Genomic DNA, 25,943 nt, shown 5'->3' on the forward strand with positions numbered 1-25,943 from the left:
TTACGTGAGCGTTGATTGGAGGCGAGGCATTTGAGCTCGAGGGGATCGGGTTTTACAAAATGGAGTCCTGTCCTGGGAGACAGTTGATGATCAGTGAGATATGATGAGAAGAGAGAGGATGCACAGCCGACGTCATACGTTGTGCTTGTAAACGCGAAAAGTTTATTAAAAAAATGCTAATTATAGTTGATTAGTAATGGGTCGAGACATAGAAAGGGTCAACAGATTATTTAATAAACCGGAAGAGACGCTAATAACTTTTATTTTATTTTTTTTATTTTTAGAAGTGCGCATTGAAGGGTAACGTTAATGCTTTTAAAATACATAAACTAATAACAAAAACTGACTACGGTTCATAAATATACTCTTAATCGCCTATTTCTAACTTGAAATGTTGATCAAAAGGTATTTCTACAAAAAACAGAAGAACGTTTTTATTTTAAAATACTTTATGCAAGTTAAATGTAGCAAACCGTTCTTTAAAAAACAATGACAATTGATGCCACAGGCTATTAAAACGGGAATTTATATTTTTTGTATATACCACATCTACATTTAGTGAACATTTTAATCTTGTGAACAGTACGATTACCATAAATTGTGTCAATTCTATATTTTTCTATTGCAATTAGATTTGTTTAGTAGTAATCCTATTTCTAAACACAATTTATATAATTTTACAATGTAAAACGATGCATAATTTTCAACATTTGTAGTGTTATTCACCAATCAAACTTGTTCATCACAAACCAGCTTTTCTCTGGGTATGCTGAAGAGTAAGCACACAGCAGATGTAGTCTTACTTAGTTTCCGTTTTTGCAAAGTTGCATTGCTGCATTTGACCTCAGCCGAACTGTAGCAATGCCTTTAACATGCTTTAATCCTGGAGGTGTCAAGAACTGTGCACCTTGATGCTTGAACTGCTCGTACTGTAGTAGATTGTTGAGGAGTATATAGTGTTCAGTAGCTGTTTGTGTAATGCTCTTATTTAGTTTCAGAGTTGGTTCAGTCCTGCCTTCTTCCTGTTTGCCACAGCTGAACCTTGCAGCAGCAAACAGAAAAGTAGCAGCATTTGCTACGGAGGAGGAATGTTGAACAAAGTGTAAATTAGTACATTCCAAAGTCAAGTGGACAATTTATACTACATTTGATTCAGGTTTTAGTAGAAAATCTAAATGCGTGAATTGTCAGATTATCAGTTTCACAAGTTATTTCCACATTTAAATTCAGAAATAAATGCAAACAGCAATGTATTGCAATTTTTATTTAATTTGCTCAAACAAAACAATGTTAGCATGTAAGAAACTTCTAAATAACATGAAAACAGTATGGTACAACATGAACGATAAAATAGAAAGATAAGCAAACGGAAAATTGCATTACAAGGACATTCAGTTGAATCTAAGCAGCACAGTCTGCTCATAATCGAGCCTCCATGTGCTGACAACTCCATCAACCTTTTGCTAATATTGTTCAACTGATTTCCATGAGGACAAAGGTCAGTTTCTCAGATCCCACCAGCATACATGATCTTAACCATAACACAAACCACACTGTAATGCAACAGAAAAATGACACGGAGAAGAATGTGAATGCATGTTTGACTTTAAACAAAGATCGTAAAAGCATCCTTTGCAACTCACTGAAGCAAAATGCGAAACAAATGTATAAAGTTATGGCAGGCCCTAAATTAATACTCTCTATATATACGCTTTTAAATGTTTGACATATCAAATGCAACTTCCGAACAAGGCACAAACCATGAAGATCACAGACAGGTTTATCCAGGAATGAATCAACCCTGATCAAAACAATTCACCTGCTTAACCTAAAGACCAATCAACAAGAATTATTTGTTGTCAAAACAAAGGTGGATCAGGAGATTGTGACGTCTAGAGATTACGGTTTAGCTTTGGTGATAGTGCCGATCACAAAGTGACGGCCATCTTGTCAGCAATAGAATCATTTGAATTTCTATGGGTTTTTAAAGTGCAATCAATGCTGTAAACACTCTATACAAACTTTCTGATTCCTTGAGAGATTATTTCGAGTGATGGTTTTGAAGTGAAAAGAAAGTGAGCATGGCGGGGGGAAATGGATAACCGAGGAAAAATCCAATCGTAGAGAACGTCACAAATTCATGTTCTCAGTTATCTCCTCCAAATTCGCACAGCCAATAATCACACTTCATATGGTCTTAAAAAGCATACTTCCCAATAAAGTTCCCTAATAAAACCGTGTTGGAAGATAAAGCCCCTCTGAAAAACACAGCTGAGTGCCTTCCAGTGTGCAGAAAGAGGTTTAATGATAAATGACTGAAAAAGAGAAAGAAAGAAAAAAATCCCAAAACCATTCAAAAAGCTGTGATGTGCTGCTTGGCCCTCATTAGATACTCCAGACTTGTTTAGTTGGTTGGTAAATAGCCCATGCAAAATGAATGATCTTTCACATCCCAAAAGAAAGTAAAATGAGTAAGATGTCAAACCCCTGCAAATTTATTATGGCTATAAAGAGGTGTCCGTTGCGAACTGCATTTTGAGAATTCGTATGGAGAACGTCATTCATCCACAGTTTGAGGGCAGAGTGGACGATTAAAGAAAAAAAATGGAGAGAAAGAGAGAGACAAAAAATGCAACAATGCTACACTTATTGCTTATGAACTGAAAACTAAAGTATTTTTCGTGGCAACCATTTCTCCCTTACCAATCATAAGACGACATGCACTGAAATACGAAAAGAGCCTACGTTGAATAAAAAGTTCATAGTATTTCTGGTTAGCACTATCTACAGATACGGTCTGAGCTGACCTTGACGTCAACCTTCACTTCGATTGGCTGAGAGGATTTTGGTAGAGAGCTACAATGATGAACAGTAGAAAGGCATTGTCCTTCGTGATCTTTCCGAACACTTAGCGAACACACAAGACGAAGGTATACAGATAACAGTGGCTCATTCGAGACAGCCTGTCGAGCATTCACGTTCCAAAAGAGAAGAATGAAAACTGACCAAAAGAGCAAGTAAGCTACCTGATGTGGTCATGGTGTACATTAGAACAGGTTGACTGAATGACTTGTAGGTATAATGTTTATTTTATTGTCATCATTTTAATGTACATATTCTGGTTAAAATAGTAGGAAGACAAGCTTTAGAGTCCTGCAGCAAGAGACCATACTCATTTGGTTGGCCAGATTCAAGGTTTTGCTCTATACAAGGCCAACTTCATTAACGTTACTTCACCACCTTTTCAATTCATTAACAAAGCCTGCCCTTTGCTAAACGATGTGCCGTAGAATGAATGTCATCTGCTTGATTTACAATTTCACTCTTCGATGGTTAATACAGTATGTAATTCAGTAATAGTTTGTCTTTTTTCATAATTTTCTTTCCACAGTAAGAGTCATCCATTGCATACTGACAGTCACTTCCGTAAGACTGTGTCTTGACCCCCTTCAAGACGGGGCTTTTGGTGTATGGCGTTGCTTTGAGGCGTCTGGTTATCCTCTCGCTGTTACGCCTCCCGTGCCCCCACGCTCAAAACTTATGTCTGTCCCGGCATCGTACTCAACAGATCCTCCGAATTATCATGGATATTGTGATCGCCACTGGTTAAAACTGTAATTTTCCATTTTCATTGCTTTTGAGAAAGTGTCTTAAACTGAAGCTGACCTCTGAAGTGACAGATTGTGATTAAAAAATACAGGTGCATCTCATTCTCCTATGCAGAGTTTGACTTGCCCAACTCCTCCCTGATTGCTGAAAACACAAAAACGACAAAATAATTAGAAACAGTCCGGGTCAGCTTGCTAGTTTAGTTCTATTTTACACTAACAGTCAAAGGTTTAGACACCTACTCATCCATTATTACCATTTGAAATATGTTAGAATCATAGAAAAGCCAATAAAACTATAAAAGAACACAAAAAGGTGATACGGGAATCATGTAGTGACCAAAAACGAATAAATCTTATATTTTAAATGGTCAAAGATTAGCCACCCTTTGTATGCTTGGACACTTGTACCCATTCCTACTCATTTATTTGTAATTAAAAGTTTGCAAAGGCAATTTTATTTGTATTAAAAAAAAAAAATCAAAAACATGTACAGTATAAAATAATAGTACAGTTTTTAAATAATAATTATTATTATACATTATTATTAGCTACACCTTGTAGCCTACTTTTCCTTCACCATCCATTCCAGCTCTTTTATTTTTACGTTTACTAAAATTTTGTAAAGACATTTTTATGAATGAATGAATAAATAAACAACATTGCCAACTTAATCACAATAAGGTGGAACATATGAAATTAGGGAAATAAGTTATTTTTCAAATATTATTATTAATTATAAAATAATAGTATTATAATATTATTAATTAATAAATAATAATATTAAATCAATAGTTTAACCATACGCCTTTAGATCAAATAAAGTTTTTAAGATCATAAGAAGAAACAAATTCAGTCAAATGTATCCAAACTCTTGACTGTTAGTGTCAAGTATTTTCATATTTCTAATGTATTAAAAAGCTAAATGTGCATCATATATAGTGGTAAAACAACATAATAATATGTTACCATCAATAAGTTCTTCTTTCAGCTTCGATAGTTCCTTCCTCATCTCCTCTAGAATGTCCTAAAAAGCAAAGCAATACATTTGTTATTAGATTAGAATATTATTTATAATACTCTACAAATCAAAAGGAGTCAAGCAACTTAAAAGTGCATGTCACTTCCTGTCAGTAATATTGCATAATAGATGATAATATATACACTAGAGAAGATAAATTAGCTACCATGATACTGTGACAAGTTTAAAAAAAAAAAAACCTATGCTTTGGGTTTTTAATATAAGCTTGGCCTTGGCCGTTTAAATGCAAGAGGACTAGATGAGTAGGTGTGTGTTAAAACATCAACACTTACATTCATTACACATTAACATTCTCTGGGCAAAGCTAGAGTGAAGCAGACAGAGCTGAGCGACTTGAGTAACAGTAACTGTGTCCTCTGATAAGTAAGACTCCCTCATATGCCTTTCATATCTAACATGCTCATTCATACAGAAGGGAGGTATTGCCTTTGTAGAGAGGACAATAATGGTACACACCCACAATAGCATAACTGTGCAGTCAAACAGTATTTAGGAAGTGCTGTAATAACAAACACGTTTTTCAAATGAGGAAAAAAAACGAGAAATTGTACCCCTAGCTTTGGCAAGACTTTGCTAACATATTGAGGAAGTATACAGCCCCTCTGTCAAACTCTCAAGGGCTAAAAGGTTAAATGAGTTTCAGTTCTTCTCAAATTTTGAGAAGTACCTGTTTCAATCTGTCGTAGTCAAGAGCTTCTGTTGGCACCCCATTGGCACTTATGGATCCGGTAGGAGTTGGTGTAGACCTTGGTCTAAGGAGAAAAGAAATGGTGTGAAGCAAAGCAAGTTTTCGTCATTGTGCAGTCAAGATGCAAGGCAGAATTTTAGTGACACACTTTAACAGTCATTTCAAATCTACACGGTTCAATCACAATTGGCGACTCAAAGAATAAACACAGCATTGACATGGGATAAATTCAAGAAGAGTGAGGAAAATGCAAGGTATTTCAGACACCGCTGTACTGCAAAGGAAATACACACATCCAGATTTATATGGTATATATATATGCATAACTGGGGGACATGGGAATTGTATTTCCTTGAGAGGAGCTGCAAATTCATCAAAACCAACACATTTGTAAAGTCAGCCTCAAACAGACAACATTTCAAAGCACAGCAAACCAAAAAACACAGCTTGAGATACCATCCACACTTCAAAACATACAATGCAGCTGCCATATCACTCTCATGCTTGTCTGCAGCCGAATCAGACAGGATACTATTGCCAACACAATAATCACCATAGGGTGGAACATGGGAAGTGAGGGAAATGACGATTTATCTATCCCATCGGGAAAGAAATGAATGCTGAACAGTGGGTTGCTTTGTGCAGAAAGGAAGTAGAAGTCAAGCGGATAAGAACATTATGACACAGCTTACAGAGAGAAACAAATTACAGAGCAAAAGTTATGTATCGAAGCTTTCTGTATTCAGAGTGAGAGGATAACTTCCTTTCTTGGCAGGATAAACTAAATTAAATGCACATTTGTAGGGGAGGAGGGAAGCGGGTTATCTTTGGAGCCAGGTGGACGAATTGGCAAGAGCGGACAAATGCTCCAGCTTTCTGATACTGCATGACCTCTGACGACATCTAGTACTGTGGAATTTATCAGGACACTCTAATAATCCTTCAATCCTTCATTCCATTTCTCAATAAGAAGAAAAATTAAAATGTATTTCTCTGTAACTATGGGCACTTTATGTAATGGGGTGATTGACGGTTATTAAAATAAACAGATTTCCGTCTCTTTTTCACATGAAGATCATATTTATAATGACTTTGTCATTTAAAATATCTTGGACTTGATATTTAAAAAGCATTAGTTTATTACTTTTCAAGTGCCTTATATGTATATATTTTATTGTTTTACTCTCATCCAAGACTTTTTAATCATGAAAATCCATCATGTATTGTTACATTAAGAATTATGTTAATCTATAGAAGTGAAATAATTATAAATCATTTAAAAATTTTTATAATTTACATATTTTTAACATTAACATTCAAAAGTTTTTTTTAAATCCTATGCTCATCAAGGCTGCATTTATTTGATCAAAAATACAGTAAAAATGCTTAAAAATACTATTCTTTTTAAATAAAATTTAGCATGGAATTTATAGCTGAATTTTCACCAGCAATTATACCAGTGTTCAGTGTCACATAGAACTTCAGAAATCATTCAAACACATTCTTATTATTATCAATGTTGAAAACAATTGTTCTGTTTACTATTTTTATGGAAACTAACAATGTAAAAGTCTTTACTGTCACTTAATCATTTTAAAGGCATCCTTTCTGAATTTTTGAAAAGCATTTTATTCATGCCGTTTCATGGTGATTATATTGTTGGCAACAGCAGAATATTTGTGTATTTAAAAAAAGAATAACCGTAGACAATCACTGCAGCAACCCTCATCCTATTTAGAGAGCACTCTCAGAAAACAAAGTGTAGAAAGTGTTCTCAAACTAGTCTCTTATACCTGTTTAAGGAATCATAGTACTTGTCAGTACCCATCTGATTTCTCCATGGTGCATCCCGTCTGTGAGAGTAAAGAGACTAACCAGGTCAGGTCAACAGCGTGGATCGGAACTACAGTAATCTTCTAAATGCACTGATTCCAACTCAGGTGAAAAGAGAAATATTTCTATTTCAGTGCAGCCCTACTGAAAAGTGCTTCAACCATTTTTTATAACTGTATATGCAAATGCCTGAAAGAATGGCATATGCTAAGCAAAAAAGAATAAACAAATCCTTCAAAAAATGCTGAACGGCTCTGGTACACACTGATCTGATGAGAAGCAACAGCACTGTGCTTTAGTAATGTCAAGCACGGGACCCGACTGCCTGCATTCTGACATGCGATTGTGAGGGGCCCCCGGCCACAAGCATGTGATGCAAAGCAGTTGAAGCAACAATAATTCAAATTAGACCTGCTCAAGATTTAGATCCCAAAAGCTGGACATTTTCTTCAAAAGGAATTATGAAGTGGTGGAGGTATAATGCACACACTGATTCAGCTCATCAAAACAATGACATGCAAATTATTACCTTCCAATGACTGGTGATTTGCTACCATTCATGGTGTTTGTCCTCTCCCAAGGCTTTCTGGGCATATCTGTTGGGGATAAAAAAAAAAAAAGGCAATGGTTGTTAAATTTTATGATATTTGCAGTCTTATTTCACATAAAGGCTATGGTATTGCTTTGAGGCCCAGACTGAATAACAAAATTAAATGTTTAAAAAATAAAAATCATATGTGGAATTTATTCAATAGAAATAAGATTTCATGAACTCCACGGCTCAACAACATGATAATTTATTGAGATTACACTGATTGAACAGGAAAAGAGGAGTTGCCAAATGTTGCATTAGTATTAGCCACACAACAAAAAAGGTTACCCCATTAATTTGACTAAACTAATGATACTTATGGCGCATTATTATGTGGTTAGCTGCATTTTATCATTTGTTTTTAGCACTCCCCACTTACCTGGTGTGCTACAGGCTGACACTTTTGGAGTTATGGTAGCCTCAATGTCATCCTGATAGAAAAATAAAAAGATAATCAATCTGAAAATCAGTCACATAAAGGGTATGATCATATCAATAAGTTACATTAAAGGTGCCATGTGTAAAAATTGAGTTAAAAATATCCAAAAAATGACCTACACGCATCAAAAGAATGAGAAGAAATAAGGGCGATGATGTCATTAAAAAAATGTCAAGTTATAGTGCTGCAGAGATATCAACCTTAATTAGCATTAGCATTACTAGCCACGGCCCGACAGGTGTCGTAATACCAGTTTCGGCCATGGGAGGCGGTATGCGGGCAACATAACCACCAGCCAACCTGCAATACACGAATAACTCGCACGGCTTGTGGGCGTACTTGAACCTGATGTCAAGCAACCGCGCTCGGAATCACAAATCAAATCCGATAAGAAAAGGAGCCGAAACAGAGTAAACATCGGCACTGCTTTCCATCGCTGGAGACAACTGATGGACTTGAAAGAAATGAGCTTCGACTCCGAACTTGCAACATTTCTTTTGGATTGGTAAGTAAGATGCTGTTAGTATTTCGCTAGAAGTTTGTTTTATATGTTTGCGTATTTTTTCGGGAAGTTATAACATAGAAATGTATCGAAGGCTGTTCGATAAACGTGCTAATGTTAGCGATGGCTAACCGTAGCTGCGTTTGATAGTTAGCTAGCTATAACTTACCCACAGATCCGATCCGGTTTTCACCTGTTATCTACCAAAGCCCGTCTCTACCAAGCTGATGCTAAAATGTAACATTACCTAAGAAGCTTGAAATGTCTTCGATGATAATGAACCCGAGAGAGAGAGAGAGAGAGCGCGCGCACTCACTCACTATATTCAAAGCGGTCAAGTTTTTGAAAGCGTGTGAAAAGAGTCAATTGCGTGTGTCTCACGGTGAATGCTTGAGAGTTGGCAGCTCTGGTTACGTTGGTTGGCGCTAGCTTGGTCAACATCAGCTGTCTGATGTTGACCAATGATGTTGACAGAATGCTGTCTGTCCTATTAATTTAATTCAAATAATGTGTATATACAATTCAAAATGTAATATGAACAAAACGAATATGAACATATTCACTGGTAAAGGTGAAGGGGAGTAGCTTGAAGATGTCATGTTTCAAAATCACTTGACATCACCCAACGTTCCTCTGGAGGCAAAACGTCCTTTAGGCTTCGGCTATGGCTCTAGGGTTGTTGTGAAGGTAGGGGCGGAGCATAGAGACTATGCCGTTTCTCGTTTGTTACTCTAGAGTAGACCAATTCACTTTATTGAGGCATACTGCCCCCATCTGGTATGGAATGTGGAGTATGACTTGATTTTTTTGCCAGACATTACACATGGCTCCTTTAAGAGTAGTATATATGAACAGATTGAATCAGAGACTGCATACAGCTAAAAGAAACACTATTAACTCACAGCTTTCTGCTCGGGCTCTGGTGATGATCCCTTCTCAGCAATTCTTCTCCTGTATCAAAACAATGGTAGATTCTTAAATTTCATTACATTACTGGATACGATACAACACTCTGATGATCTCAAAAAACAGAACTTTTTACTAGTAAAATAAGCTTCTATCACTGCAACCATTCTGGCATTAGAGACAGATAAAGCACACAGTTCACCTCCTGGCCAGCAGGGCGCTCATCTCCTCCATCAGACCTCCTCCTCCAGGTAAAGGACCATTTCCACGGGATGCCTCGGGCTTGGCACCACCAGAACTCACCGCTGATCCTGCGGCTGGAGCCAGGGGCTCATCACTCTACAGTAACACATAGAATTTGGTCAGGTTTAGCATTTTTGATGATGTTTAGAAAAAAGAAAACATGTTTCAGCTTTAGTATGCAGTGCACACAGTCAAAACTGAACTCTTCCATTAAGAAGCAATATTTGCCCTCTGGAATTTATTTACAAGGGCATTTTTTAAAACTTTTTGAGGGCAATTTTTATAAACACCTTATTAAATATATATGTACTGGCTTACATTAAATACTTAAATTAAACCAATCACCACAAGCAATTAGGCAAGGCAAGGTGAGGTAAGTTTATTCATATAGCACATTTCATAAACAATGGTAATTCAAAGTGCTAAAAAAAATAATCACAACAATAAAACTAGGAATTTAAAAACTTTTAAAATGATTTAAAACTAATTTAAAATAGTTAAAAATAGAAACTTATTATATAAAAAAAAAGCACAGTGCTCATTCAATAAATGCACAGCTAAACAGATGAGTTTTGAGTCTGGATTTAAATGTGGCTAATGTTTTAGCACATCTGATCTCTTCTGGAAGCTGATTCCAACTGCAGGCGGCATAATAGCTAAAAGCGGACTTCCCTTGCTTTGTGTGAACCCTTGGTGTTTTCTAACTGACTCGATCCTAATGATCTGAGTGGTCTGTTAGGTTTATATTCAGTGAGCATATCTGCAATGTATTTCGGTCCTAGGTCATTGAGTGATTTATAAACAAGTAAAAGTACTTTAAAATCAATCCTAAACTGGAAGCCACTGTAAGGACCTGAGGACTGGTGTGATATGCTCAGATTTTCTGGTTCTAGTCAGAATTCTGGCAGCAGCATTCTGGATGAGCTGCAGCTTTCTAATGGTGTTCTTGGGAAGGCCAGTGAGGGGACCATTACAATAGTCCACCCTGCTGGTGATAAAGGCATGAACAAGTTTCTCCAAGTCTTGACTGGAAAAAAAACTAATTCTTGCAATTTTTTTGAGATAATAGTATGCTGATTCAGTTACTCCTTTGACATGACTACCGAAAAACTACGGTCTGTCTCCAGAATCGCACCAAGATTCTTGACTTGATTTTTTAGTTGATTGACCCCTAGAGTGAAGGTTTGTATTCACCTTGGGAACTTCATCTTTGTTTCCAAATGCAATGACTTCAGTTTTCTCCTTGTTTAACAGAAGAAAGTTCTGGCACATCCAACTGTTAATTTCATCAATGCACAGGCAGAGGGAGTCAATGGGGCTGTAGTCATTTGGCAATAAGGCTAGGTAAATCTGGGTATCATCAGCATAGCTGTGATAGGCAATTTGGTTCTTTCTCATTATTTGATTTAGTGGGAGCATATACAGGCTAAAAAAAGAGTGGTGCAAGAATTGAGCCTTGTGGGACTCCGCATGTCATGGACGTCCACTTAATTAGAATACTAGATTGTTACCAATGCAGCATATTGCAACGTGAGCAGATCTAAATTACATGTCATGGTAAAACTTTATTTTAAGGTGTCCTTGATACATGTAGTTACTATTATAATAACAATAAATTATGCATAAATATATGCAAGTAACCCTAATCCTAACCATATAGTAAGTACATGTAGTTAAAATTAATATTACTCAGTACTTAAATGTATAATTACATTGTAACAATGACACCTTGAAATAAAGTGTAACCCATGCCATTAAGTAGTTTTGACATTAATCGTGACAACCATAATAGATTTAGTGTAATTATGCAAGGCCATTTTTGCACCCTTATTTTGAATTTGGAGGCACATTTTTGCTGTTAATTTCCAACCCTTGTTCTGCGTATAGAACCTTCAGGTGAAATTCAATGCAAATGAGAGCTTTATGGTGCTTCAACACTTACCCTTGGCACTTTCTTTAGCTTGGCTCCAGCAAGGGCGGCTGCGAACCCAGTCAGGCCCTTGTTCTCCTCTGTGGTGGGCGAGGGCGTGAACAGACCCGAGGGCAAAGGTGGGGCCGGGGGTGGAGGTGGTGCTGGCGGTGGTGCCTGGCCTGAGGGTGGAGGTGGTGGGCCGGGGGGAGGGGGAGGACCTGTTGGGGTAAGTGTGGGGGGCAGAGGTGGTGGGGGAGGAGGAGGGGGACCAGGGGGTGGCGGAGGTCCAGCAGTGGTGGGAGTCACAGTGGAGCCGGGAGGGAGAGGTGGTGGGGGTGGAGGGGTTGGTATCCCCTGTACTGAATCTGCATTGTTGAATAAAAAAAGATCATGAAAGTTAAAACATGTCTTTATCACTTGCTGTGCTGAGCAGTTAAACTGTGATATGTTCTGCATCCAGGACTTTTTTTGCATTATGAAATTGATCAACACACTCAGAATGAGCTAAAAGGATGTCAATATAATATAATATAATATATGAAATAATATGATATAATATGATATATGATATAATATAATATAATATAATATAATATAATATATATACACTAGAGTTCAAAAGTTTGTGGTTTTTGTTATAAATGTCTCTTCTCTCATCTTTGTGCACTTTAATGCACGCTTGCTGAACAAAAAAAAAAATCTTACTGACCAAACTTTTGAACAGTAGTGTAATATAATATAAATCCATCAATAATAATAATAATTAAAATAAATAAATAACAAAAACAACAATGACATACAAAGCTCATTCGTAATAGTGAACGAAGACAGATGACAACATGATGTGAACATACTGAACACTTGTCAAAAGCTGATGATCATTATACCAACTTCCACAAGAAAGAAACTGATGATTTATCATAATAAGAAACAAATGTGTACATCAGTCTAACAAAATGCAGAGATGTGTTTCAAACCATTTAATCATTAAAATGCAACCTAAAGCTGATATTGCACCACATAAAATCTTCTCAATTTAGGAACGTATCAGCTTGACTATACATTTGGTTTTACATTTGGCTTTTTTGGATATAAACAGCTGAAGTTTTTGAAGTCTATATGACAGGCATGCCTGTCAAACACACTCAAGTTAATCATATTAGTGTGTAGAATTTAGCTCAGCGTCAAGCTGCATCATGCATATGAAGTGTGAAGCCTAAAACCTCTTCTATAAATAATTCAGAGGAAGAGTTGATCTTATTTCTTCATTGCTGTTGACCTGACCTCATATGAAAAGCCCTGCTTACTGTATGCACTATGCAACATAAAACCTAGTCAAGGACAAATGTAATCAAATTCATCTTCATTTTGATTATTTTTAAAATAAGGATGTGGTATGAAACAAATGTGTGAATGTGAAGAATAACCAAAAAGGATGCCAGGCGGCCAGTTATAGATCATATAAAGCTCACTGTTTAATGACAGTTCACTTGTACATGTTAACATCTAAAACGTCTTTACTATAAACAAAGAATCAGAATGAGATGGTTGTGATAAACTGCAGAAAAACTCTGATGAGAACTAAAGTGATGATATTGCAGCTTTGCAATCTGCGAGACTCAAATCAAAGTTTCACGAGAGAGAGAGTGGAGATGTGTTTTCATGCCATGCTATTTCATACAATTACAGACCACACAAACGAGCATCCATCAAACAGATGAACCAGTACAACCCAACAGACAGGACAGAACAGCAAAACATTCCTAAGGACTTTCATACTGAGGCATAAAGCAATCGCCAATTGCAGCCAAAACCCCCCCCCCAAAAAACTGGCAACCCAGCTCAACATGGCAGGCCCCCTCCTTGAACCCCGAGTAGTGGGTTAGTGGAGGCTGAGCGACACAGAAGAGGCCTTACCCGGCTGGCTGGGGGAGTCAGCAGGCTGAGTGGGCAGCTCTGGAGCAGAGGAGCAGGAGTCTCCCAACCCAGAGTTTACAGAGTGCTCAGCAGAGGCAGGGAAGGCTGTGGAAGGAGAAGGGAGAACACCAGGCTGGGGTGAGGGACAAGACACAAGGGGAGTGATGGGCAAGGTGGGCGAGGGGGAATACAGGGGCGGCGGAGGGGGTGGTGTTGGGGTCGAAGAGAACGGCTGACCTGAGACGGGTGACGAGACGTGGAAGTGAAGCGAGGTGGGCGGCCCGTTGGGCGCAGAGATGGGTGAGGGGGGTTTCTGGGAGAGCGGACTAGGGGCCGGGATTGCAATCATCGGGCGAGGACCCGTGGCCTTGCCTGGAGGGCTGCTGATCATGACCGGAGGTGAGGGCGGTAGGGGTGTGAAGTTGTTAGCTGTCCAGACTACGGATTTGGAGGCCGGAGCTAGAGAAGGAGCTGGGGCAGGGGGCGGCGGTGTGGGCGGGGCGGGTTGTCTGCGTGGTACAGTGGCATAATGAGGCAAGACCGGATGGAAGGCGGAGCCAAGCGACGTGGCGAATCGGGAGGCAGAGTGGCGCATGGGCGGGGTTGGAGGAGTAGCTGTGGAGGGCGATGGCGTTGGAGGTGGGTAGCTGGGGGTGGAAGGAGACACAGGTGAGGAGGAGGTGGTCTTGTTGTATTCAGGAGGTGGAGGAGTGTAGAGGGTGCTTTCAAATGCTGCACACAACCGGAGGACAGGACAGGATGGGACGGGACGGGACAGGAGGGAGGAAGCGGTAACCGTGCAAAGAGAAAGAACACAAGACAAAGAGAGAAAGGGGGAAGGAGACAGAAGAGAGAAAGGGGGCAAATGAAGCAAGAAAACCAGCAGAGACCTACAAGTCCATCATATGTACTTATTTCTGTCTATGAACAGGGAACACACTGGATTAGTAAAATCGGTTAGCTGTTGACAACATCATGAACCGAAAGGATGGATCAATTTCAACACATGTGGGCTTACACAAACATCTAGCTTAGCATGTAGTACTTTCAGGAGGGAGCACCGAAGGGTTACTGTAAATCCTGGATGCACGTCACGTGAGGTTAGTGTCTTAGCATATTCACACACCTGCTACAGGCTAGTCATCCACTCTCATCATGCCAAGAAATTGCTAATGAAAACCTGCATTTTTCGGCACTTTCTACAGTATAATATATGAATGGGACACCGAATTTAACCCAGTAATCATACCTTTCCACTGAAACATCATTGGTGAGTCATCAGTTGTCTACAAACTTGTACTATCCACCAAAGTATGTGCAAAACAGTCAAAAATACACCACTCATTCAAAAGTTTGTGGTTGGTAAGATTTTTTTTTAATTTTTAAGCTAAGCTTTGTCAAGCCAACATAAAGTTTGTCCATAAACTTTACTAAATGCAATTTACTCCTGTGATGACAAAGCTGAATTTTCAGCAATCATTACTTCAGTCTTCAGTGCCACATGATAATTCAGAAATCATTCTAATATGCTGATTTGGTGCTAAAGAAACATTTCTATCCCTTGATTCTCTGATGAATAGAAGTTCAAAAGAACAGCATTTCTTTGAATTAAAATTTTTTTGTGACGTGACATTTACATTCACTTTTTACCAATTGAGTAAATCCTTGCTAAATAAAAGTATTTAAAAAAAACCTACTTTTTAATAGTAGTGTACATAAAACATAATTATGGAACTATACAGATGTTATTGAAGACCAGGCTTAAAGTGCAAGACTCAGTTTCATACAGTAGATATGTTACAGGGGCCCTGTCTCAACGCAACACATTTTGCAACATATTTAAGGGTGTTTATGAAATGCATTTAAATTTATGTTTTGGTTTATGGTGAGACTGCACTGTAAGAGTCACTGTCTGCCATATGTTGGCCAAATCTTTCTGCTCTAGTGATTCTCATAGGCAGCCTCCAGACACAGCTGCCCTCCTGCTGCATGAAGCCCAGCACGCCCCCCCGAGCACTCTTCAAAATACACGTCAACACACAGGCAAACACAAATTATCATGCCCTACATTCAGGTCATCTCCTTATTAACACTTTCCTATTATTCACGCTGGCTTCATGACTTAAGTACCACTGTTTTCTGTTTATTCCTTGTTTTAAATTATAATGTAACCTATCTGTAGTACCTTGCTTTCCTCCATTTAATTTTCCTCCTCTGCCTTTCCACACTATTAACTTTGACAAGCAGAACACATGACCCATAATGTAGCGCAGTATGTTCACCAACAGTGACTTAATGAAATTCTTCCACTCCTAAAGCACAGGCGGTCACATGGGAAGAACAATCAAATGTGGTCCAGAGAGACTAATCAAAATGTATTAAATCAACTTGTGACTAAGATCCTCACATAATGTTTTTAATAATAATGAGTTATACTACTCTAATATACTACTCTGAAGTGAAAAAGTGCATGGTTAGCTGACAGTTTTGGCTATAAATGTCCATTTACACCAGAACCAAGTGCCTGTATTTCTACTAGTGCTCCAACAAATGATACAGAATTTGTTATACCTATTTGCCAAAATCTCAGGGTATTTTTTTTATTTTTTTTTTATAATTCTTAGCAAAAAGCAGAATTCTCCAAGACAAGTCACTGAGCCAAGACAAGATCCACTAAAAATACAACTGCCATGCAGACGTCTTTCCAGAGAGAGAGAACTCAATCCAGTGTCAATTCAACACTCAGAATAAAACATTAAGAGCACCAGCCAGTCAACACTGCAGTGAGAAATGCATCAACAGCAGTCTAACTGTACAATGATTTGTCTAAGCAGAATGTACTTTAAAAAATTACTTGGGAATTTGTTTCTTTTTTATCATTTGTCTTATTTCTTCTTTGTACTACATCTCCCATAATTCCTAGTAAACCACATTTCCATATATGGTGCATATATCAAAGCCTGAGGCCTGACCTCTCACACATTATCTGTGGAATAAACATCCCCTCCCCATCTTGAGAAGAAAAATGTCTATTTTTGGTGCATGATTCTGAGCAATGTATGCAATCTGAATTTATGAAAATTGACCTTGTTTAGTTTCTTACTGAAGGTTCCTAGTCTTATTGTGAACAATGTCTTATTCTAAACAAACAAAAAAGTAAAATCTTATAACTTTCCTTAAATTTTCTACTAACTTGCATCCAATCTAACCCTAATAGCCAAAAAAAAAAAACAAATACCATGCCCAACATTTTTCTGTATTGTGGTTCTCTCAGAAATTTGTCAAATTACAAAAGTAAAACAGGTTACAGCAACATTTGTGTTGACAGCTGCTAAAGATCCATAGCCTTTTTCGCCAGTCACCTAAATTCTTGAGTTTTGGCAGGTTACCCATAATCCTAGTTGGCTGTACACAGGATAGCATGAGGGAAACGTGGTTAGTGTGTTCAGCTCTCCCTGAGTTTTGTCATCTTTCAAGCTGTTGATTCAGATGCTTCCAACATACTGAGAGATGGACACGTTAGGAGAAGATCACCTATTGATATATTAAGACGCAAGGAGGTGCTGACCCTTCCTTCATATAAACAATAGCTTTACACAGATCTAGAGGCCAAATACATACTAAAAATATATTTTACAATGAAAGGAAATGTCCCAACCAGAAATGCACAACAGCGGATAGTGGATTTTATTCATTTGAATTTTTATTTGTGATGTCCAATATAAGTGACTTTTGGTCAATTGTTTCCGCCAATATTTAGAAGTTAAATTATGTCTCATTGTTTTAAAGGAACAACTCTAGATTACAAAAGATTTAACCCTTTAAAAGCTGTTTCTTGAATACTGCTTTCTTATAATAGAGATCCTGCTTTTTTTTTATTCAAACAATCTTTATCAGATCTCAAAATGAATAGCTATCCAGATTTCATTTCGTATATTATATTGCTGTGGTGCGTACATTCACTTAATCACACCACTGATTTAACAGCACTGACCGAGTTATTTTTAGACTAAATAGTACAGATTTTTAATCTTTTGTTTATCGGTTATCAGCCATGCCCTGGAAATCAGCAGTAATTGTAATATTGGTGCATCCCTGGTCCGAACGCATTAAGGAAGAAATAGTTTTAAACGAAATTCGAAGAACTTAATAACTGCAACACTGTAAGAAATGATTTCTAATAGATAATAACAGCATTTCACAGGCAGTCGCATGCTAAGCATAGTGTACAACAGAAGATAAGCCACTTATTATATTGTTAGTTTGTGTTAAAATCTCATTCATTTTTTGACTCCAGCCCGTCTTGTCTACTACATCTTAGCTGTCAGTCCTATCTATGAAAAGACGTTGGAGAAAATGAAGATGCTCACCGGCGTTTGAGATGCGTCTCCCTCTCTCCCAATCCATCTGCTCTCTGTCCAGCTGCTCTTGGTGCTCCCTTTCTTGCTTCTCTCTCTCGGTACGCTCTCTCTCCATCAGCTCCCGCTCGGCGCGCTCCCGTTCCTGGCGTTCTCGCTCCAGCTGCTCCTGCTCTTGACGCTCACGCTCTAGGCGCTCCAGATGTTCCTGCTCGGCACGCTCCCTCTCCAGTCGCTCTCGCTCCTGTCGCTCCCGCTCCTGACGTTCCCGTTCAGCGCGTTCCCGTTCCAGCATCTCTCGTTCTAGGCGTTCTCGTTCTAGCCGCTCTCGCTCCAGTCGCTCCCTCTCTTGCTCCTTCTGACGCTGGAGCTCTTGCATCTGCCTGAGGACACATGAGAGCAGAAGGGAATGCCCAAGTGCACAGTGAACCTACAACTTTTTATTTACCAGGTTAGACCAAAAACAGGTTTGCTCTACCATGTACTCTACCATTCAAAAGTTTGGATCAGTAAGTTTGCTTTGCGCATGAACTCGCATGAGGAACACATGAGGAAACAAAGTCACCTACATCTTGGATGCCCTGGGGGTAAGCAGATAAACATCAAATTTTCATTTTTGGGTGAACTATCCCTTCAAAATATATATACACAGTGGGTAAAAAAAACTATTGAACACGTCACCATTTTTCTCAATAAATATATTTCTGAAGGTGCTGTTGACATGAAATTTTCACCAGATGTCGGTAACAATCCAAGTAATCCATACATACAAAGAAAACAAAACAAATATGTTCTGAAATGAAGTTCTGTGTGTAATAATGTAGAATGACCCAGGGGAAAAGTATTGAATACATGAAGAAAGGGAGGTGCAAAAAGGCATGGGAAGCCAAGACACCAGCAGAAATCTATCAGTAATTAGAAAGCAATCCTGCCCCTTGTCAGCAGAAATTAGTATTAGTTGGTTCAGTCTCAACTGATGGCCTATAAAAAGGTGTCCTAAACAGAAACATTTCATAATGGGTAAAAGCAAAGAGCTTTCTCAAGACCTTCGCAACCTTATTGTTGCAAAACATACTGATGGCATTGGTTACAGAAGGATTTCTGTACTTCTGAATGTTCCAGTGAGCACTGTTGGGGCCATAATCCGGAAGTAGAAAGAACATCATTTCACCATAAACTGGCCATGACCAGGTGCTCGCAAGATTTCTGACAGAGGAGCGAAATGAATTATCAGAAGAGTTGTCCAAAAGCCAAGGATCACTTCTGGAGAGCTTCAGAAAGACCTGGAAATAGCATTTAAAATTTTTTCAAAGAAAATACTAAGTACAATAAGTAATGCACTCAACCGCCGTGGCCTGTATGCACGCTCCACACACAAGGCTCTACTGCTGAAGAAAAAGCATGCTGAAGCTTGTTTAAAGTTTGCTGCACAACATTTAGAAATGAGACAAAAATTTTACTCTTTGGATGCCATAATACACGCCATGTTTGGAGGTCAAATGGCACTGCACATTACCCCAAAAACATCATGGTGTAGCAGTGGCAAAATTCATATAATCAAAGGAAGGATGAATGGAAAAATGTACCAAGACATTCTTGATAAATAATCTGCTGCCATCTGCCAGGATGATGAAGATGAGACAAGGGTGGACATTTCAGCAAGACAATGATCCCAAACCCACAGCTAAGGAAACTCTCATCCAATAGAAAATCTATGGAAAGAACTAAAGATTAGAGTTCATAGGAGAGGCCCATGGAGCCTTCAAGATTTGAAGACTGGTTGTGTGGAAGAATGGGCCAAAATCACACTCGAGCAATGCATATGACTATGCAGGAGGCATCTTGAAGCTGTCATTATCAACAAAGGCTTTTGTACGAAGAATTAAATTTCAGTAAGCATGTTCCATACTTTTCCCATGGGTCATTCCATTTTATTACACAGAACTTAATTTCTGAATTTGCATGGATTACTTGGGTTGCTACCGACATCTGGTGAAAATTTCATGTCAACAGCATATATTTACTGAGAAAAAAGGTGATGTGTTCAATACTTATTTTACCCGCTGTGTGTGTGTGTCTATATATATATATATATATATATATATATATATATATATATATATATATATATATATATATATATATATATAGGCTGTTGGTGGAATTAACTAGATGGCTTTTAAAGGCCTTTGGGACATATTCAGTAAGAAAAGCTTTTATAGATGACAAATAAAAATGACTTGCTTTCTTCCTGATACAGAGACCGATGATTGTTAAACTACAAGCAGTGCAGTACATAATATCATACACTAGAGGGCAGCACACTCAAATGGGTAACAAGAGGTGTGAGAAGTGCCAACTTCAGCATCCAGACCAGCTCGCCTGCAGATGTTCTGCTAAGTAAGGGTTTATGAAAGATTTGCTTGTCAGTCCTCTTGTGCTTAATCAGCATCCAGCACATCCTCATGCCCAGAATTCCAGTGTGTAATTACATTAGAGAGCCAGAGACATTTAGACTGTGGACAGCGGGGACAGTAAACGAAGAAAAATGGGCTGTTTGCAGCTCTGGCGCTGAAGCAGGACAGATGGACCTAACTCGAAGAAGAGGGGCTGAACAAATTGGAGAGCATTCATGAATGAAAGCAAATGAAATGCAAAGAGCATAACAATATGAAGAGTCATCATGTAAGCTTCATCTTCCAGGCTGTCCTTAACATGTCTTTTCATAACATTTTACTTCCAAAAAAAAAAAAAAAGGTCATTACTTACAATCATATTGTTCCAAACATGCTATAATAACAAATTAAAATGAATCATAAAATAAATAAATTAGTGCTGTCAAACGATTAATCACATCCAAAATAAAAGTTTTTGTTTATGTAATATGTGTGTGTACTGTGTATATTTATTATGTATATATATAAATACACACACATACAGTATATATTTTGAAAATATATACACGCATTATATATATTTTAGGGCTGTCAAATGATTAATCACGATTAATCACATCCAAAATAAAAGTTTTGTTTACATAATATATGTATGTGTACAGGGTATATTTATTATGTATATATAAATACACACACATAAATTATATATTTAGAAAATATTTACATGTATATACATTTATATATTTATATTCTTATATTTTATATTATATATAAATATATTTAATATATAAACATAACATATTCTTCTTAAATATATACATGCATGTGTGCTGCATGTGTGTATTTATAATACATATATACAGTATACACACATATATTATGTAAACAAAACTTTTATTTTGGATGTGATTAATCGTGATTAATCATTTGACAGCCCTAATATATTTATATTAATATAATTTATATTATATATACAAGTATATCATTTTTCTTAAATATATACATGCATGTGTGTGTATTTATATATACATAATAAATATACATAGAAAATGCATATATTATGTAAACAAAAACGTTCATTTTGGATGCGATTAATCATGATTAATCGTTTGACAGCACTAAAATAAATATCGATGTCTTAATATAAACAAATATAAATTTTAATATTAACCTGGGATATATATTATATTTATATGTATACATTTTAAATATATTTTTACAATTGGGAAAAGCTATGAAAATGTGAATAAATTGTGAGACATTTTAGGAGGCAAACTATTCTTTTAAGACACCCACTTTAACTTTTTGTTAATTTGTATAACTGTCTCCCACTGTGTTTGTGAAAAGAGACCGCAGTCATGGGAAACTGGATAGATGATAAATAAGACACATCAGAGTCTCGTCATCAGGGTTTGCATTAAAACAGATGATCCTGCACTTTCCATTTGACTAATAATCTCCCACACTATTTGTATGAATGGGTGTACATAATGTCATTTCCTGGGACCTTGCCAGACACACCTTCCACTCAGCATGACAGTCATCATCATGACAAATTCTAGCTTAGACGCAGTAACATCATGCCTCCACATGTTTCCAAAGAAGAGAAAAAGATAGGAAACCACACCTCAATCTAAGACCCCTTTAGAAGAGCAAATTTACGCCTAAGCCTCCAACGGATGCAGTCACACCTGAAGCGATACTCACACCCCCGTGTCTCATCAGTCCTGTCATTGAAATCGACTTCAAATCTCAGACCAAAGCTACAAAGCATGTGCAAGACATTACCTCAACCGCAGGGGCATTCACATTTATATCAAAATACCAAATGTATCAAATGTTCTGCTTTTCAGTTAAAGGATTGGTTCACTTTCAGAATAAACATTTCCTGAAAATTTACTCACCCCCATATCATCCAAGGTGATCATGTCTGTCTTTCTTCAGTCAAAAAGAAATTTTTTTGAGGAAAACATTCCAGGATTTTTCTCTATATAGTGGACTTCAGTGGGACCCGAGTTCAAAGTCCAAATTGTGATTTCACGCATTACGTAGTCACGTTGGAAACGTCACACATGGTTAGTTCTTTGTCTGTGTACTTTGATTCAAAATGGTAGGGTAGGGTGAAAAACTCAAATTTTCTTCCTCCAATTTCAAAACTGTCAGACATGTTTTTTTAACCTTTTTTTGTAAAAAATGACGCATAATGATTCAGGTCATAGTAGAGGTGACAGCTAAAGAATTCATAGTATCATAGTGTTGAATAGATAGTAACGGTTCTGTTCATTTATTATCCCTTGAAATCTTTTACAAATGAGGCTTTTCTCTTTAGTTGACTGATGACCATCGATTCTGATGGTGTGTTCAAATATCTTATTTATGAACTGAATGTACACGAATGCCACTATTTTGAGTGGGATACTCTGAACTTTCTTTACAGTTTCCGAGTTGGGGGCATGTTAGTGTGAAAATATGGTGGACACAATGGATATATTTAATACAAAGCTAGGTTAAGTTATGGCTTCAAAGGATCGATTCTTGAACATCTGAAATGGATACAACAAATGCAGCTGGGTTAATTCGAGGGGAATAAAACTATCTAGAGCTAACAGTGAATCCACAAGGGCCACTATATGTAGATCTTCCAAAAGGAGCTTCCATATGCTTGGTCTACTGCCCGAGTTCTCTATATCTGCTCAATTTAGTTGCCTTGTTTCAGAGTTGTTCTTGTACCTGGGTTCCCAGAGGATTATATTCTGAGCCACTCCATTATGAAATGCTGTTGAGGCGTGGATTTCTGAGAGCGTGTCCCACTTCCCCCAAAATCCCTGCTGAGCCTGAGCCATGCTCTCAGAGATGTAATTAAAGAGCAGAGGAAGTCTCGTTCATGTCTGTGATAATATACTACCCCAAAAGACCTTGGCAGCCATACCGGAGCCATCCATAAGTCATCCCTGGATAGGGTTTTAGAACAAGCCCCCTATGGAGATGAGCGCTGACTGAACGCTTAGAAGAAATAGCGTCAAATGGATATGTGATATTAGAGGCCTATATTTAATTTCCATGACACATACGGGTTAGGCGAGGTTAACTTTTCATGATCCTACAGGGGTGGAGAGGTCATAATATCATCAAGGGCTTTTGTTTTCGGAAGCTGCTAAAATAAACTTTTACTTTAAACCAAACTGGCATTTGACCAACAGGAAAAAGGATTTATGGTATCAAATGTGTGCGCTCCTTGTTGCTTAAATAAGAATGACAACCCAGACCTGTTTGCAAGTGCAGTTCACACTCTTTCGGTTGAGAGCTTTATTTGTGCGTAATCCTATCGGACACATATGCATTCCCTGGCATAGGAGATCACAACATTCTGAAATAACGAGCAGCACAAACACTTAAAATTAGAAGCGGGCCCTGCTCTCTTTGGCGAGAGACTGGAAGCGGCCAAAATATGGGGTTGAGGGGTTCTGCAAGCCGGGCTGCTACACCAAGGGCTTACTTTAGGTCTTTTTCATTTTACTTTTTCAAGTATCACCTCTTTCTGATCATGTCAGGAAAGCAAGCGCTCTAGTTCTTCAACATGCCAGTGCATTTATATAATAACCCCTTTCAACAAAACTCATGGCCACTTAAAGGTACGGTTTTGTTCCACTGCAATGAGATACTAAAGCATGACAGGGATTGTTCTCATATTTTGGAGCAGACCCAGAGATACTTGTCAAAGGGTCATCCAGTATACTTTCAAGAAGTTAAACCTGCCCACAGTGTGAGAAAGTCAAAACGTTCCATAAAAAATTACTTAAAACAAAGATCAAATAGCAGCCAATTGACCAAAACCTATATCAATTCGGAATCTGCACCAATTTATGACAGTTCTACTGCAGTTTAGAGTATTCTTATTATAGGAAAAACTACAAACAATGCAAAATTTGTTTATAAGCCCCTCCCCTCAAATATTCCCTTCTCGAGCATGTAAGAAGGACATAAAAAAATGGGAACCATGCAGCAGATCCATTTATTGGCGTCTCCATCCTGACATCAGTTACCAAGGAAACAGTAGCTAAGGGAGTGTAGGCGGCTCACAGCCTGATTCAGAATGTCTTCCAACAACTTATTACAACAGATTCCAAAGGCAGTATGACTTCATTAGGTTTTAAAACAATAGTACTACAATAAAAAATACAGGATAATATACAGAAAATATTTTTTTTGGCAAAATCTGTATTGCATAGAAAAATAATTACATTGGTGCTTGTCAAGTCATCACATTATTCCATTATAAAATACCCTATTCGTTAATTATTTTGTCCAATTTTCCAGTTTACAAAAAAAATCTTGTGGTAAGATACATTTACAGTCATCCTATCTGTCTTCAGAGAATGTATCTTTAATACAAGTGTGCTTTGTCTTATTGCATAAGCAGATTTTTTTTTATTTTGATTATCTACCTCTTTTCTAACGAGCCTACTGCGTTGTAAATTATGGGAAGCACTTCCGGTTTGGGGAAGTTCCACTCATTTTGACTGAACGGGCTGTAAATTTTCATTCATTTTCTATTTTCAGAAGTTAGGAGAATAACATTAGGTTTAGTCAGGGCCGTCCTTAGGGGGGTGCAGCTTGTGAGCGAACCTTTTGCTGATTGCTCACGGTGTTGACGGTTATGCAAAAAGTTACTCTGATAATTTGCACAAAGTGTCATGGGAGTAGGAGAAACTGTAACAAAACTGTCAGCTTAGTGGAACAAGATACACTTATTTTTCATTATACATGTACAACACCTTTAATATTTAAGGAGTTGCTTTAAGTTAATGCAACATGTTATAAGGACTAAGTCTAACAACACTAATTAAACACTCATTAAGTAGTAATGTATGTGAAGTTATGTATATCATTCCTAACTTGCAGACCCCAAAATGCTGTATGAAGATTAGTGATATAAAAAAGTCATAAGTAGTCCAAAATATCACTACCAATATTTGAAAAATTGCTTGAAAATCTAAAAATTTAATATGTGCAGAAAAAGCCAACATTGACTAAACAATGACAGACCATGCAAGAGAGCAGAATGAGCACCATATTGAAATCTTTTTGGCAAGTCCAACTCCCCTCTCTCCTGGAAAGGCGCGGCAATTTGGTTAACATTGGCTGTGTCTAAGCTAAGCCACATGGTGTCTTTTTCAATGCTTCCTTCAAAATCTCAACAAATTTGGGCCCAGCTCACTGATTCCTCCTTACACAGAAGGAAGAACATCTTTGAACAGAAAGGGAGGTGCAGCACATCCTGAAGGAGCTCAGAAAGCAGGATGTGGGACTTCTGTAGCTGAAGAGTCATTCATAAAGAGATGACAGACATCCGGATGAGGCTGCCGAGCGATCCGGCGCATTATTGTGCTGAAGTGTGAAGAAGTGGCTATGATTATGACAATCAGCTTTAAATGATGCTATCAGTCTGCTAATGAGGTGATGGCTGCCAGCGGGATATGGTAGAGGAAAATGTTCTTTTGTGTCTC

The 25,943-nt window shown here is 37.8% G+C and overlaps 1 protein-coding gene across 7 annotated transcripts in view; it reads right to left on the reverse strand.

Moving 5' to 3' along the window:
* Positions 1-1,249: 1,249 nt before the first annotated feature.
* enah (ENAH actin regulator) overlaps positions 1,250-25,943 on the reverse strand; it is an 89,209-nt gene continuing 64,515 nt past the window's right edge. For 4 of the 7 annotated variants that reach the window (XM_042746589.1, XM_042746588.1, XM_042746587.1 and 1 more), the window contains exons 5-14: positions 18,053-18,423; positions 13,683-14,414; positions 11,796-12,130; positions 9,813-9,949; positions 9,607-9,655; positions 8,143-8,194; positions 7,701-7,767; positions 5,318-5,402; positions 4,578-4,635; positions 1,250-3,753 (exon numbers count right to left, since the gene is read on the reverse strand). In XM_042746589.1, coding sequence (XP_042602523.1) covers positions 3,716-3,753; positions 4,578-4,635; positions 5,318-5,402; positions 7,701-7,767; positions 8,143-8,194; positions 9,607-9,655; positions 9,813-9,949; positions 11,796-12,130; positions 13,683-14,414; positions 18,053-18,423 — 1,924 coding nt within the window. In that variant the 3' untranslated portion in view covers positions 1,250-3,715. Of the gene's footprint in view, positions 3,754-4,577; positions 4,636-5,317; positions 5,403-7,131; positions 7,192-7,700; positions 7,768-8,142; positions 8,195-9,606; positions 9,656-9,812; positions 9,950-11,795; positions 12,131-13,682; positions 14,415-18,052; positions 18,424-25,943 lie in introns of all 7 variants that reach the window. The other 3 variants (XM_042746590.1, XM_042746592.1, XM_042746591.1) reach the window with 3 other exon arrangements.

Source organism: Cyprinus carpio, chromosome B20 (assembly GCF_018340385.1).
Source record: "Cyprinus carpio isolate SPL01 chromosome B20, ASM1834038v1, whole genome shotgun sequence".
NCBI lineage: Eukaryota > Metazoa > Chordata > Actinopteri > Cypriniformes > Cyprinidae > Cyprinus > Cyprinus carpio.